This window comes from Acromyrmex echinatior, chromosome 16, assembly GCF_024713525.1.
Source record: "Acromyrmex echinatior isolate Ae372 chromosome 16, ASM2471352v2, whole genome shotgun sequence".
Taxonomy (NCBI): domain Eukaryota; kingdom Metazoa; phylum Arthropoda; class Insecta; order Hymenoptera; family Formicidae; genus Acromyrmex; species Acromyrmex echinatior.
This window is the reverse complement of record NC_141867.1, coordinates 1696506-1709001: the sequence shown is the minus strand read 5'-3', so window position 1 is coordinate 1709001 and position 12496 is coordinate 1696506. Positions and strand designations below refer to the sequence as shown.

The 12496-nt window shown below is 38.4% G+C and overlaps 1 protein-coding gene across 2 annotated transcripts in view; it reads left to right on the top strand.

Annotated features, from left to right (window-relative positions):
- The window catches only part of LOC105145069 (inactive tyrosine-protein kinase Dnt), an 81266-nt gene that overhangs the window by 19446 nt on the left and 49324 nt on the right, over positions 1-12496 (top strand). Inside the window, exons 1-2 of one of the 2 annotated variants that reach the window (XM_087414329.1) lie at positions 3894-6237; positions 6316-6443. In XM_087414329.1, coding sequence (XP_087270455.1) covers positions 6369-6443 — 75 coding nt within the window. In that variant the 5' untranslated portion in view covers positions 3894-6237; positions 6316-6368. Of the gene's footprint in view, positions 1-3893; positions 6238-6315; positions 6444-12496 lie in introns of those variants that run through there. The other variant, XM_011054405.2, reaches the window with a different exon arrangement.

The following is a 12496-nucleotide window of genomic DNA, read 5'->3' as shown; positions in this document are numbered from 1 at the left end:
TTAACACATAAATTTGAGTGAATCGTTTGGGACTCGTGAAATGTGTCGAATTTTCCAAAGATGAATCTATCGTTCGTGAAAAACCACAGATACAATAATAAAATCAATAAAAAGTAAAGAAAGTGCGCAACTTTTTCAATGCATGAAAAAATATAATTACAATTGCATTAATATCATCGTCATGTTATAACAACAAGTGGAGCAATCAATTTGTTGGCAAACTGCCACGAAGTAATGTATCCAAAAAAACAGAAATCCGCGCTAGAACTTCTGGCAAAGTTAAACAAAGGGTGAGTCAAGTATCCAAAACATGAATACATGGACACATGGACACGATATCGTTCGGTGGAAAAGAGCGGTTCATTACTGACAAAGGGGTAAACGAGTGGAAACGGCGATCGGGGGAAACAAGATCCAGGAGATTAAGTTTCCAAGGGATATACGCGACTTTTTCCATCTCCGGCGATCCGCGAGACGTTCGAATTTCCGTCGTAGTCAGCCATGCGACGCACGCGAAGTTCCCCTATCGGCAGAGGATGTGTTTCCTGCAGGATGTTGTATCCTTAATGTGTTTACCTTGGCTCCTGACCCTGATCGAACCCTCGCGTGTCTTCCCTTCTGCACGCTTGGAATATCCACTTGAAGAACATCCATGCTCCTCGGTGCTTAGCCTGGCTGTTAGGTGAATACAAATTGCGCGGTGTGCAATGTTAATGGATTGTCGCGACTTAGAAGTGAACGATCCCGGAAGCATATGCTAGAACATGGAACCGTGCTAATAAATTAGACTTGTTAGTTTCACGTAAGGACAAAAGATAACACGAAACAAATTAGTTTGCTTTATTCTAACATTCAGTTAGCATGAAAATAAAATTTAGAAAGATTTCCACGTATTGAATAGCGTCGAAATTCTAAAGAATATAATATATGTTCAATATTACAAATATATTTTATTCTACTAATTAATATGTCGATCGATAAAAAAATATATTATACATATATTATTGGAGGGTAGAATAATCGAGAAAGAAGCACTTCTCGCAAATTACATTTTAAGAGAATAAATAAGCAATGAAATCATATTCTTTAATCGTAATCTTTATTTTAATAGACTCTTGATTTAAACCTTAGCTGCAAAGTATATGATATTGGAAATTTAAAAATTGCGACAAATAATGATCTCTCGATCTATTTTTGCTAAGTAAAACTCGATTTCAAATTCGTTAGAAAACCTATTATTAAAAATTTAAAAACTCGCCAAGTTGTAGAATATCCTTTATATATTTGGGCGTGATCTCTAAAATTTAAACTTTACAAACCGTTTACGTTATTGACAGAGGATTGTACGAAACGCAGTTACTCGCACGCGTTCATTTCAAATTCAATTTGGCGTCGCATCAGTCTGCGACACACAACGTCAATCCCTATGCTAATTCAATTTTCCTGGCATGGTATATGCTTCTAGAGTGAGACTTTCTACCTTCCAAGTGGCACACATGTGTATTCAACTTAAAACGATATGTCTTTCAGTACATTTCTAATACACTTAATTAAAGAAAATTTAATAGACTGTCCATCCAATAACTCATTAATTATTTCGTAACCAAAATTTTCAACAAGATAATTGTAATCCTCAGAAATGATGGATTTCTGTTTAGAGGCAATCGAGAGTAACACCGTAAGTGAAATCGCACTCTGCTTTAATGATCCAAAGTCGTTGATATGCCAAACACGATATTCTACTTAATGCCATCAAAGCAGGAAACCCTATCCGTAGATGAAGCTTCACTTCTGAAGAAGCATCCATAAACTATCTTCCATGTTTCCCGTGCTCTCATCTAACGGAGAGCCACCTCCCATGGGATAAGACAGGAGAACCAGCCACCCTTCTTCCTAAATTCTTCCTTCCGTGGTCTCGACGGCAAATTGATAGATCGCCCTATGACCCGCAGTGATCTCGCACGGTTGCATGTGGGAGATACGTCACGTGATTTGATGGATTCGACCGCGATTTTATCATATAAAAGGACAAACCATGTAATAAAAGATAAAATAAATGATATTTACACGCGCGCTCGCATGTCTGCACGCTACATCGTTCAAGTCCGCTTCACGGAATTTCCATGCCTTGAAAGATAGAAAACTTTTATACGCAGGTACTTCTCGAAGTTACGTAAAAGACTGAAGAAAGATTACCGTGCAGGAAATGCGACACGTGACAGCTCTATGAATATATCTCCGATGGAATTAAGTGTGTGAAAGCAATAAGTAACATCTTATTTTTCAAGCAATTTTAAACAGAATGAAAGGAATTCTTTTCGCTTGTAAGAGTTTCACTAGCGATAGATCCTTATATAAGGAATTCGAAGAATGTTGCGGAGAATGTTACATTCTCTACTTCTCTCTACTTTAAAAGCAAAATAAGTCCGTACACGTAAGTATATTTTAAATAACCAACTACTTCATTTCTCAGGAGAGAGAAAATACACACTTAACATACTATTAGTTCTCATCCTTTCGCACGCGTATAGTAGAGTTTGCCCCCATAGGTGCAGCAGCAATTTAAGCTGCAGACCCTACAAACGTATACGACGCTGCGAAAACCATGTGCAGAGAGCGAGGTGCAATTACACGTTTGCTCGCGCTGCTAACTTTTCGCCGCCCCAAACTTTAATGTACCTACGTCGAAAGACGAAGATGCGGGATGCCGTGAAATGAAATCTACGATAGTGGTATAAGCGGAATCGCCTACGCAGTCCCCACGTAATCCCAGCAACGTAATGCAACGGCTGTGCCACAGCGAGCGGCGCACAACCTGATTATGTCCATTTGTTGCCCACTCAAAACCCCCAGACGATATCGCGGAACTTAATCCACCTGAGTTAGTTGCGCGTGCTCGTACCTCGTGGGATCGTCTAAGATTTATCTTCTTGTGAAATATTTTCTCCCGGCTTTCCAACACACCGACTGAATCTCTCAGGTTCTTCCACGGTGCGCGTGTGAGACACAGAGACTATACGCCCACACTTTTCTCGGCACGATCTCGCTGCTTCGGCTATATCTCGAAGCTGGTTCCGTTTTACGTGTGCGGCATTCCCGCGGGTATGGCTTTGGATAGCTGCGACTGATAAACCGACGTATAAATATCCCCGACAACTTTGCATCCCGGCTATTTCGCGACGCGTTAAACAGAAAAAGGGGAAAAAGCTGGATGATAAAGATTCGTGTCCATCGGAAGTTCGCGATTTTCCGGCTGACCGCACGCGTCCATTTCGCGAGCGAGCGATTTAATTGGCTGGAACTGAAAGCTAATCGTTCACTGACGTTCGTAATGAAAAGGTTCCCATTAGTGAAGTCGTTCGCATTACTTTTACCATGAAAGAGAAAATTTTGATGTTGATGAGAGATCAAGGCGCGTCTATATCCTGAAATGTTGCATTTATATAGAGCACATTCCTATCCACAAAATCTTTTAATTTATGCTGCCCTTAGTTTGAAAAAAAAATTCAATATAAATCGCTAGTCACTTTTTTAGGAGATTGTGTTTTAGGCACTCTCTAAATTCTGTGGATTTCACTCTAAAGAGTGAGATTTTACTCTTCAGAGTGAGATTACTTTGAAAGTTTTAGAGAGTAACTACGCGAATAAAGGATAGTTTTATTCAGACAAATGTCTCAATGTACCTATGTCAGGATATTTACACAAAATTTATTATTAATCTCTCAAATATTTTTTTTTTATTACAATATTATAATTTTAGATTAAAAAATTACAATTAAATTATGATATATTAAATTTAAAAAAGCATTTGAGATTAATAATAATATAAACAACTATAAAGTTTTGTAAATGTCCGGACATAGCGTACATGTCCCTGGAACTTACCTTATCCCATACAACTTAAATACAGAATTTTGAATATGATAAATACTATTAAACACATTACACTTTTGAAACAGAAAATGTATAAATGCGCGATACGCATAACACGATACTATTAGGAAGAGACATTTTCGGGGACGAGTTTCGGGGCATCTTGAAGTGCAAGTGGTAACGCGTTTACTTAGTCAGACACGACTCTCCACTTTAGCCGGGATTAACGTCTGATAATAAAATGAAGTACAGAGGGATTAATTCGATTTCGCGGATGTTTCGCTTAATACACAGCCGACTGTCATTATCAGTTTCTCTGCTAGGTGTTAGTCTTTCCTCCGTAAGACCCGGGGCACGAAGTAGAAAGTTACTTAATCTTCTTACTACGCTTACCCTCGAGTCCGCCCGACGCCCGCCGCCTTAAACTTCGACTACTAGCATTTCAATGTATACGTATATTCACGAAACGTTAAGCTGTCGCTAAACCGTATCACAGGCGTTCGCGTCTTGCTCAACACTTTGCGAAGAATATAGATTGTACAGTCCATTAAGATTTTTCAGATTCTAATTCCATTAAGATTTTATTTTACAGGGTACTTATGTGAATTTGTTTATTAAATTTGCTTTATTGATATATTTAATTTTATGTATCCTTTTTTTTATCTTTACTTTAATTATGAATTCTTATTATTTTTATGTTCATGAATTTGTACGCGAATAAATAACAAAAAATAATATTATAAATGTCTAACGATTGCAGACAAATAGTTTTGTTTTAATAAGTTTCGAAATATTAAAATAATATTTATATTGCGATTTTATATTCTATAATATTGAATACGTTTCTCAAAAGTGAATAAAAATTTATCAAGAAAACTAAATGTTATAAACTCTTTCAACTATCAAAGAACTGAAAGCACAAAAGTAGTAGAACTCTTTGCAGAGTCAGACCATTTAGAGTTATAGTGAATCTGTTATTGCAGTTAAAACTTTCCTAACTATACAATGTGTTATGTGTTACGTAAGGATGTCTGAAAACAGTTCTGTTTAGAAATAACAATAAAAATATTTTTCAACAAAAGTTACCATGTAACAATTTAAATTTAAATACAAATAGTTACAGAGTTTATATAATTTAATTAAAAACTAAATTGCAGTGTTTCAATCAAAGACGTGTTAATAACGAATTACAATTCGCGAGGAGGTGAAGCTTTTCAATTTTTAACAGTGTTAACTTTCGTCAAACCGCGACAAGTATTCTTGCTCGTAGCGAGAACAGATATCGTACGGATTTGTAAAACATTCGATCCTCTCCACATTTCCTCTTCGCCTCTGTTCTTTCCATTTTCCTCTCTTTTACTGCATTTTACGTGCTTCTCTTTCATCGAGTGTACAGCACTCTGGATCTGAATATCTCGCTTTTTTAAAGGATCTTATCGCGGTGCAAACGCGACCACGTTGCGCCATAGCACGACGTCGAACACGACGGTACGTACGGTATATCTGACAGAGAGCTTGTTCGCGAGCGTGATATCGAATTGCGTAGTCATACGTGAAGGCAGACGGATGACGCATCCGATCGCCTGAGGAAATTCAGATCCTTATGTATCTACACGAGATTTTGCGAACTGGCGGCGACGGAGAGGTGCCGAGGGGGAGGGAGGGAGGAGGGAGAGAAGGGCGGAGGCGCAACTATACGTGCGAGTGCTCAAGAGGAATTTTCAGATCATGATCCACTGAGAAAGGAGGATGTGCACCGAGGAGCACGGTAGGATGGAGTACCTGGCATCGACGGATTCGTATTATAAATCCGTTCGCGGAATCTTCGTGGTTATTTCGTGGTAGATATTCCCCGAGATACGATTTCGTCGTATGCGAAATACGCCGATAATAATCGTCGTATTAGACCTCTTGTCACGATATCATACGTCGACATGTGCATTCGTGATAGACATTTCGCTTTTCGTTCTTCCCGTTATTAATCTATATCGCTATAAGTTATATATAAATGTACAGCGCACGCTATGACAGCGTACTGTGATAAGATCAAGAGAAAGATTAGTATACCAGTGTAAATATTGTAAAGATATATTCAGAGGAAAGCTCATGTAATACTCTATCAAAGCTCCGACAATAATTCTGTACTGCGCAATTCGCGTGCCATTGAAACGAGAAGTTCTCTCGACAGAGAGAACGGCGACATTATTCCGTCTCCTGAAGTTTCCATGGAAATGAATTCCGTGCAACTCTGCGATACTTCGTGTAAAGAAGACGCGACCGTGGTCAATGTCCCCAACTTATAACGAAGGGCTGCACGTGCCGTAGTTCGCGATCGGTCGATTCATCGGGGCAGAGAAGGTGGAGGTAAACTTTGCCGGCGGCATCGTACAGCTTTTTCATAATTGATCGTCCAATCGATACACTCTGCTATTCTGCTTTCAGGACTCGAGGCCGAGTTGTACTACGTTCGGGAAGGGGTGGTCAATACGTACGCGATGAATTTCGTCGTACCTGTGCCGGCAAACATAGCGGACCTAGAATTTTCATGGCAGAGCCTCATAGGACATCCGGTATGTATATAGATATATGTATCTAATTGTAAGACGCTTCTAGCGCAATCAAGTATCCAGCCCTACACAAAAAAAAAATGATTTTTCTGAAAGATTAAAAATTTTGCTGGATACAGATCTGTAATAATTTTAATTGTTGAACTATATCAAAATTATTTACATTTATTTATTTTTCGCAATAAATTATGTACAGTGTTTTAGACATGAATAATATTAACAACGTGCAATTGGCTTAAATCGGAAATTGTAAAAATTCATACAACATTATTAAACTCTAATACCTGGTTTGATCAAATATGGCCTACTTTCCATTCATTTGTTGAATATTTCTCGCTCCATTTTCATTTAACAAAATAATTATATAGGAAATTAAAAAATAATAAGTAATGCTGCAAAAAATTTTTATATTCTAATTATCAATTTGGGTTCTAAAATTATTTTCAGATTTATATCAATAAAATGTTAGATCTTTCAGCAAAATCACTCTCTCCATGTACGAATTATACTTAATATCGTTTTGACGTTAGTCTTGGTCCACAACTTTGGTTTAAGAGGCCATAAGCAGTAAGCCGAGGTTAAGTGATATTAATTTCTGCCTTTAAACTGTTTTTGCGCAGTTGGGCTTTAATCGTTAAATTTAAGCAAATTGAGCACAACCCAATTCTTACGGCCTAAAAGCGTAAGTTTTCTGGTGGACGTATCGTTACTTACAGCTTACGGCTTATGGTCTCTTAAAGGAAATTTGTGAACTTAGACTTCTTATTTCCATTCAAAATCTACTTGAAGCAAAAAGCTTTAGCTCTTTTAATATACAACGTATACGTCGTATGAAATTATTACAAATACATACAAGGAGAATTCCTTCCTTTGATTATGAAAGGAATCACGATTCGTATATTCGCGACTGTCGCCAAGGGATGTTAAAATGGATCTGCCGTGTGCTCGAGTAAAATGTTCCCGTCGGCCATTAACGAGACGCAACAATGCGGAACAAAGTAAACACGTGACCCGGCTGGAATGGTAACACACGGTATTCTCGTTTACGTTCCACTGCGGGTTGGTGGCCCGTCACGGTGGTTTACCGGGGGTGTTCGCCGAGGGTTAAGAGGGGCTTGGCATAGCTCGTGAGGGGTGAGGCACGACAGTGCAGGGCTGTATCAATACTCTATCAATATGAAATACAAACAGATGGCCTGGGCGTGAAAGAGACGGAGCAAGCCGGTGTACACCGTGCGGTTCAGTTTTGCGCTCCCTTCGGTCACCAAGGAAACCAAACGCGCCCTCGAAATCCCTCACGATATGGTAGAGAACGCGGGAAAAACGTGAAAAGTCGCGGTTCTCCCTCGATGGGATGTTAAACGACAAAGAAATCACGTTCTAACTGCTACAGCATTGATTCTGATTGCTATACCGAATTCTGCTAGTTATTATTCTGCTGATTAGCTTCAATCTATACATTATCATATTATCTCTTTCTGTCCAATTCTCTGGACGGTTATCATTAAAAATTATATTACTTCTATATACTCGATATTTGTAGTGATTTTGTAGAAATATTTAAAATAAAAACATCGTGTATCAATAATTACTTTAAGAATATAGATAATTAGACATTTTTTATTACTATTACAAATATTTTTTATAGTAGTACAAATAATAGGTTCTCGAAATATATACTTGTATGTTATATGTATATGTATATCTCAGCATTAAGTGAATTAATAAAATCTTTATATAAGATAACATACGAAAATAGAAGTTAAACCGATTACAGCTCGTATTCGCTCGCGTTTATTTGGTCACAAAGTTAAATGACGCCGACAAATTCTTTACTTGTCGCCATCTGTATGTTAATGAAACCCGTATCGCAAATTCATTGAATCCAGGGATTTTCAGCGTCCATAAAAGGCCGATATGTTCACGCTATGAATCCCACTTGATTGTTAGAGGTGTCGCTCTATCGTTGGAAAGACGTCCATCCACTCGCTCGTAGATGTATAACATATGTCTAGTACCATTACGGTGGACGCTTTATTGCGAGAATACCACGGCGACCCATCTTATCCCGCAAGGGAGTGTTTTCCAGTCCTCCACTTCTACCCGCTATCTCGTGGACCTATTCGCAGGTTCGTTAACTGCGAAATCGCACCATTTCCGTGATCACGGAGCTGTCGTTTCGCCTTATCTTTTGTTCACTTTCGACACGACGGAAGAGTTTTGCTGCTGAAAATGGTTGGAGTCGACGAAAGAATAGAAGGATGGTGTGCGTAACGGGACGAGAACCAGCACAAAAATTGGTCACTTAATTTTGTGCAATTCTACGATAACTATCCATTAAAAGAGTTTGTGCGGACGCTTTATTGGTTCTAAATTGTTTGAACAATACTTATATAATTGTTAAATTATTAATTGAATGATCAATTGAATTGAAATGTTGAATTATTAACTAGAAGCAAAGTAAATATAGTATATAGTAATTCTAAATTATCTTTAAAATCTAGAGAAAAGTAGAACTTCTTAACTGCAGGCATATTCTTTTTAATATTCTTTTCTATTATTAAAATATTTTTTTAAATATTCGATATTAACTGAAAATAGGTCGAGAAAAGTTTCTTTTCTCTTCTCTGTCTTTTAAATATTCTTTTTCTGTTTCTTCTTGGAACTTTTAAAACTTTTTAGAACTAAATTTTTTTCGTTTACGTCATACGTTGCGTTAGGAATTCAGAATGCTAATATCTTAAGTTAAACATTCTTTGAGAAGAAAGTCTATAAAGAGATTTATCAATAAACTCATAAATGGAAGACAGGTGATGCATGTGCAAAACGTTAAAATGCATTCGCGAAACTCTGATATATGTTAAAAATTTCTTGCCGCTTGCTAAAAGCGAAGCAAATTTCGTCCAAACACATTTATGCACGTTGAGATATGATGCGCCTCATGGCGCATTCAGTAGCAACTCGATTAAACGTAGTGTTATCTGGTTTTATCGGTCTGTCCTCGGAACAAAAACTTCTTTTCCTCTATCAGGGGAACGTTACATATCCATCGTGATTCTGACTCACCGGAATACCACTCAGTTTTCGCGTATCTGCATCCTGTGATCAGATGAGAAGATCTCTCGTAGGATATCGATGTACGTTCCAACTAATCCGGTCATCTGGACCGCCGAGTTCGATCGATGAGTCACGACACTTTGTTACTCGCTTTATCCGACGGTTTCATCTATCGAGTAGTAGTTCCCTACGAATGAATTGATCGCATATCGCGATGGCACTCTCTGTTCGTGCATAATTCCACTGGTATTCCGGTCGCGAAATGTTGGAATCGCGTCGACGAGTTGTTGACGGCACGAACAGGAAGGAAACGCTATTTTTCACTTTTAACATGTTTCATCGGTAAGATTGCCCTCGGAAAACGTCACCGCGGCAGTGAAAAATGGAGCGAAGCGAGAACCTGGAGAAAAGCAAAAAGAGATCGCAAAGTAACACAGAGGCGGAAGCAACTTCGAGCGATAGCACCCTCGATTAGGTTCTCGATTCGTACGATGAATCGGGATATTATGCATTTATTTCTTCCATCTTTTCTTCTGTTCTTGACTCGTCGCCTGCAGCGAAACGAGAGTTATTGGTTGTTCTGCGCAAGGATATAGACTGAAACGAAGTTTCTCATCGGCGAGGGATGGCGTCATGCCGAATCGGGGATGATTTGTGAATCATCCACTTGTTAGGCAAAAGTTTCGCGCTACTTTTTTATCCCTCGAGTTGGGGTATGGCGATAGGGTCGTGGAAAACGTGGAAGGGTGTCGCAGTCTGGCGGTATACACGATATTGTTCTATTCTGTTCTCGATTCTTTCTCTCTCTTCTCTTTCTTCTTCACGAAGCTAATCTTTTTTTTCATATATCTTATGTTATTTTCTTTTACACATTCTTATTTCGCTCATATTTTCCATCTCCTGTTTCTGCTTTCCTAAGTAGGTATCATATTTTTTCCTTTCTCTTGTTTCTTCACTCATTTTTCCTTCGCCTTGCTTCCTCCCGCATCCTCGTCCCATCTCCGAGATCGGGTTGGGAACTGGGGTGGATATAGGGTCGTCTGCGATCTCCCCAGGGCGACAATTACTTGTAATACCGTTGGTCTCTCGGGGCCGATGGGAACTCGATGGGGCGTACTTTCCGTAAGAAAAAAGGATATTACTGCAACCCACATCGAGTCCGGCGCCGCACCCCTTACGCACGATCTGTCGCCCTTGTTTTATCACAGTTGACGTGTCTGATGATCTGTCAGGGACCTCTTTTCAATTAGACGTGCACATGTCCTGTCTATCTCATGCGAATGGCGTTTTTATATAATTGAAATGCAGCATTTATCATAAGATGTAGTTTTGCATTTGTCAAAACAAATTATTGCAAAAGCTATATCGTCATAAATGAATTACTATTAATGATTTGTATTTTACATAATATTTTTAAATCTTCAACGTAGTTTAATAAACATTAATTTAATAAACATTTAAATAAATCTTAAAAATTAGGCATCTAAATGGCTACTAATTAAACAAAAATTCACAGACGAATTTTATTAAAAAATATGATTTAATGGAAAATTGTTTCCCCAACTCTGATCCGGATATTAATGTTATGACTATCAAAATGAAATATACGCTATAAACTTTTGATTTCTAATGTGGAATAACGTTGCATTAAATTTTTGCTCAAATTCTCGTGAGAATCAGATTAATCCAATATTCGCCTGGGAACATATCCCTTAACTACTAAATACCAATTTGCGATGTACTCGGCGGACGTTCGCTTTGTCGAATGACGCGTCCACGTACCATCGAATTCCGGCCACTTCCGTTAATTAATGAAATCCGAGCTGCGGCTCATTCATCACAGGCGATCGTACGCGTCCGCATCGGAACAGGCCGTATCTCGTCGCGAGCGTTCCGATATGTATGCATGGTGTAAACGACGCGCGTCCGTACGCCTTTACGGTGCGATGATGACGGCAATTTCGAATTAATTGCAAATTCACTGAGATCACGTTGGTTGGCTGACGCGGGGGTGATTAATGTCTCCGTGCTAATCCGGAGACCGGCTTCCCCCCCCCCGTGTGGTCCATCCGCTAGTCGCCCTCCGTCTCGTTCTTCCGGCCATCGCGGCGTTTACGTATGGTAAGTACTGTGGGATAACAATCTCGTGTTTCGGATAACAGGGAATATCACCCACGGGGACACCCGACACCCGACACCCGTCTCTACCGTCGCCGCGGTGGCCGTGACAAACGCACTCACCGCGGATTATACGACATAATCGCTGGAAACTCGAGCCCCCGACGAACGTGCGGTAATTTTCCTGAAATATTCACGGAAGATTTCGGTGTCGAAGAACGCCCACGTTTGCGGCCGTGTAACGGGAGACAATGACGGAGGGACGGTTGTGTTGGATTTAACGATGGTAGATTACACCGTGATGTTCTACCGTACGGTGATTTCGGTAGACATTCAGATGAACCTTATAAACGAAATTGAATGGGACATCGCTTTTCCATTTTCCGTCAATATCTTGACAAGTTGAAATCAATTTGTTAAATAGTTAAAATTGTTTAATATTATTGAAGAAGAGTAACAATAGAAGTTGTGTTACGTCACAAAAATTAGATTTTCTAGACATTATATCGATTTGCACAATTATTTGTTTGTTCAATTATAAATTTTTATTTTTTTCTATTTTCTGAAATTTATTTCTAATATATTTACTAATATCTATATCATATATTTGTAATATATATATATATATATATATATATATATACAGAAAAATATCATTCTATTGCTGAGAAAAGCAATTACTTAATTTATTTTCTTTCTTTTAAGTAATAGTTATCTTTAACAAAAAATACTTTCTTGATACTCTTAAAATATACTTATTACAAAATTTTATTAGGTGTTGGAATTAATTCGTAGCGTTTTACAAAGTATTTATAAGTTTTAAAAATACTTTCATTAATGTATTTTTTAATGCTCATGTGAAATAAATAACATTCTTTCAT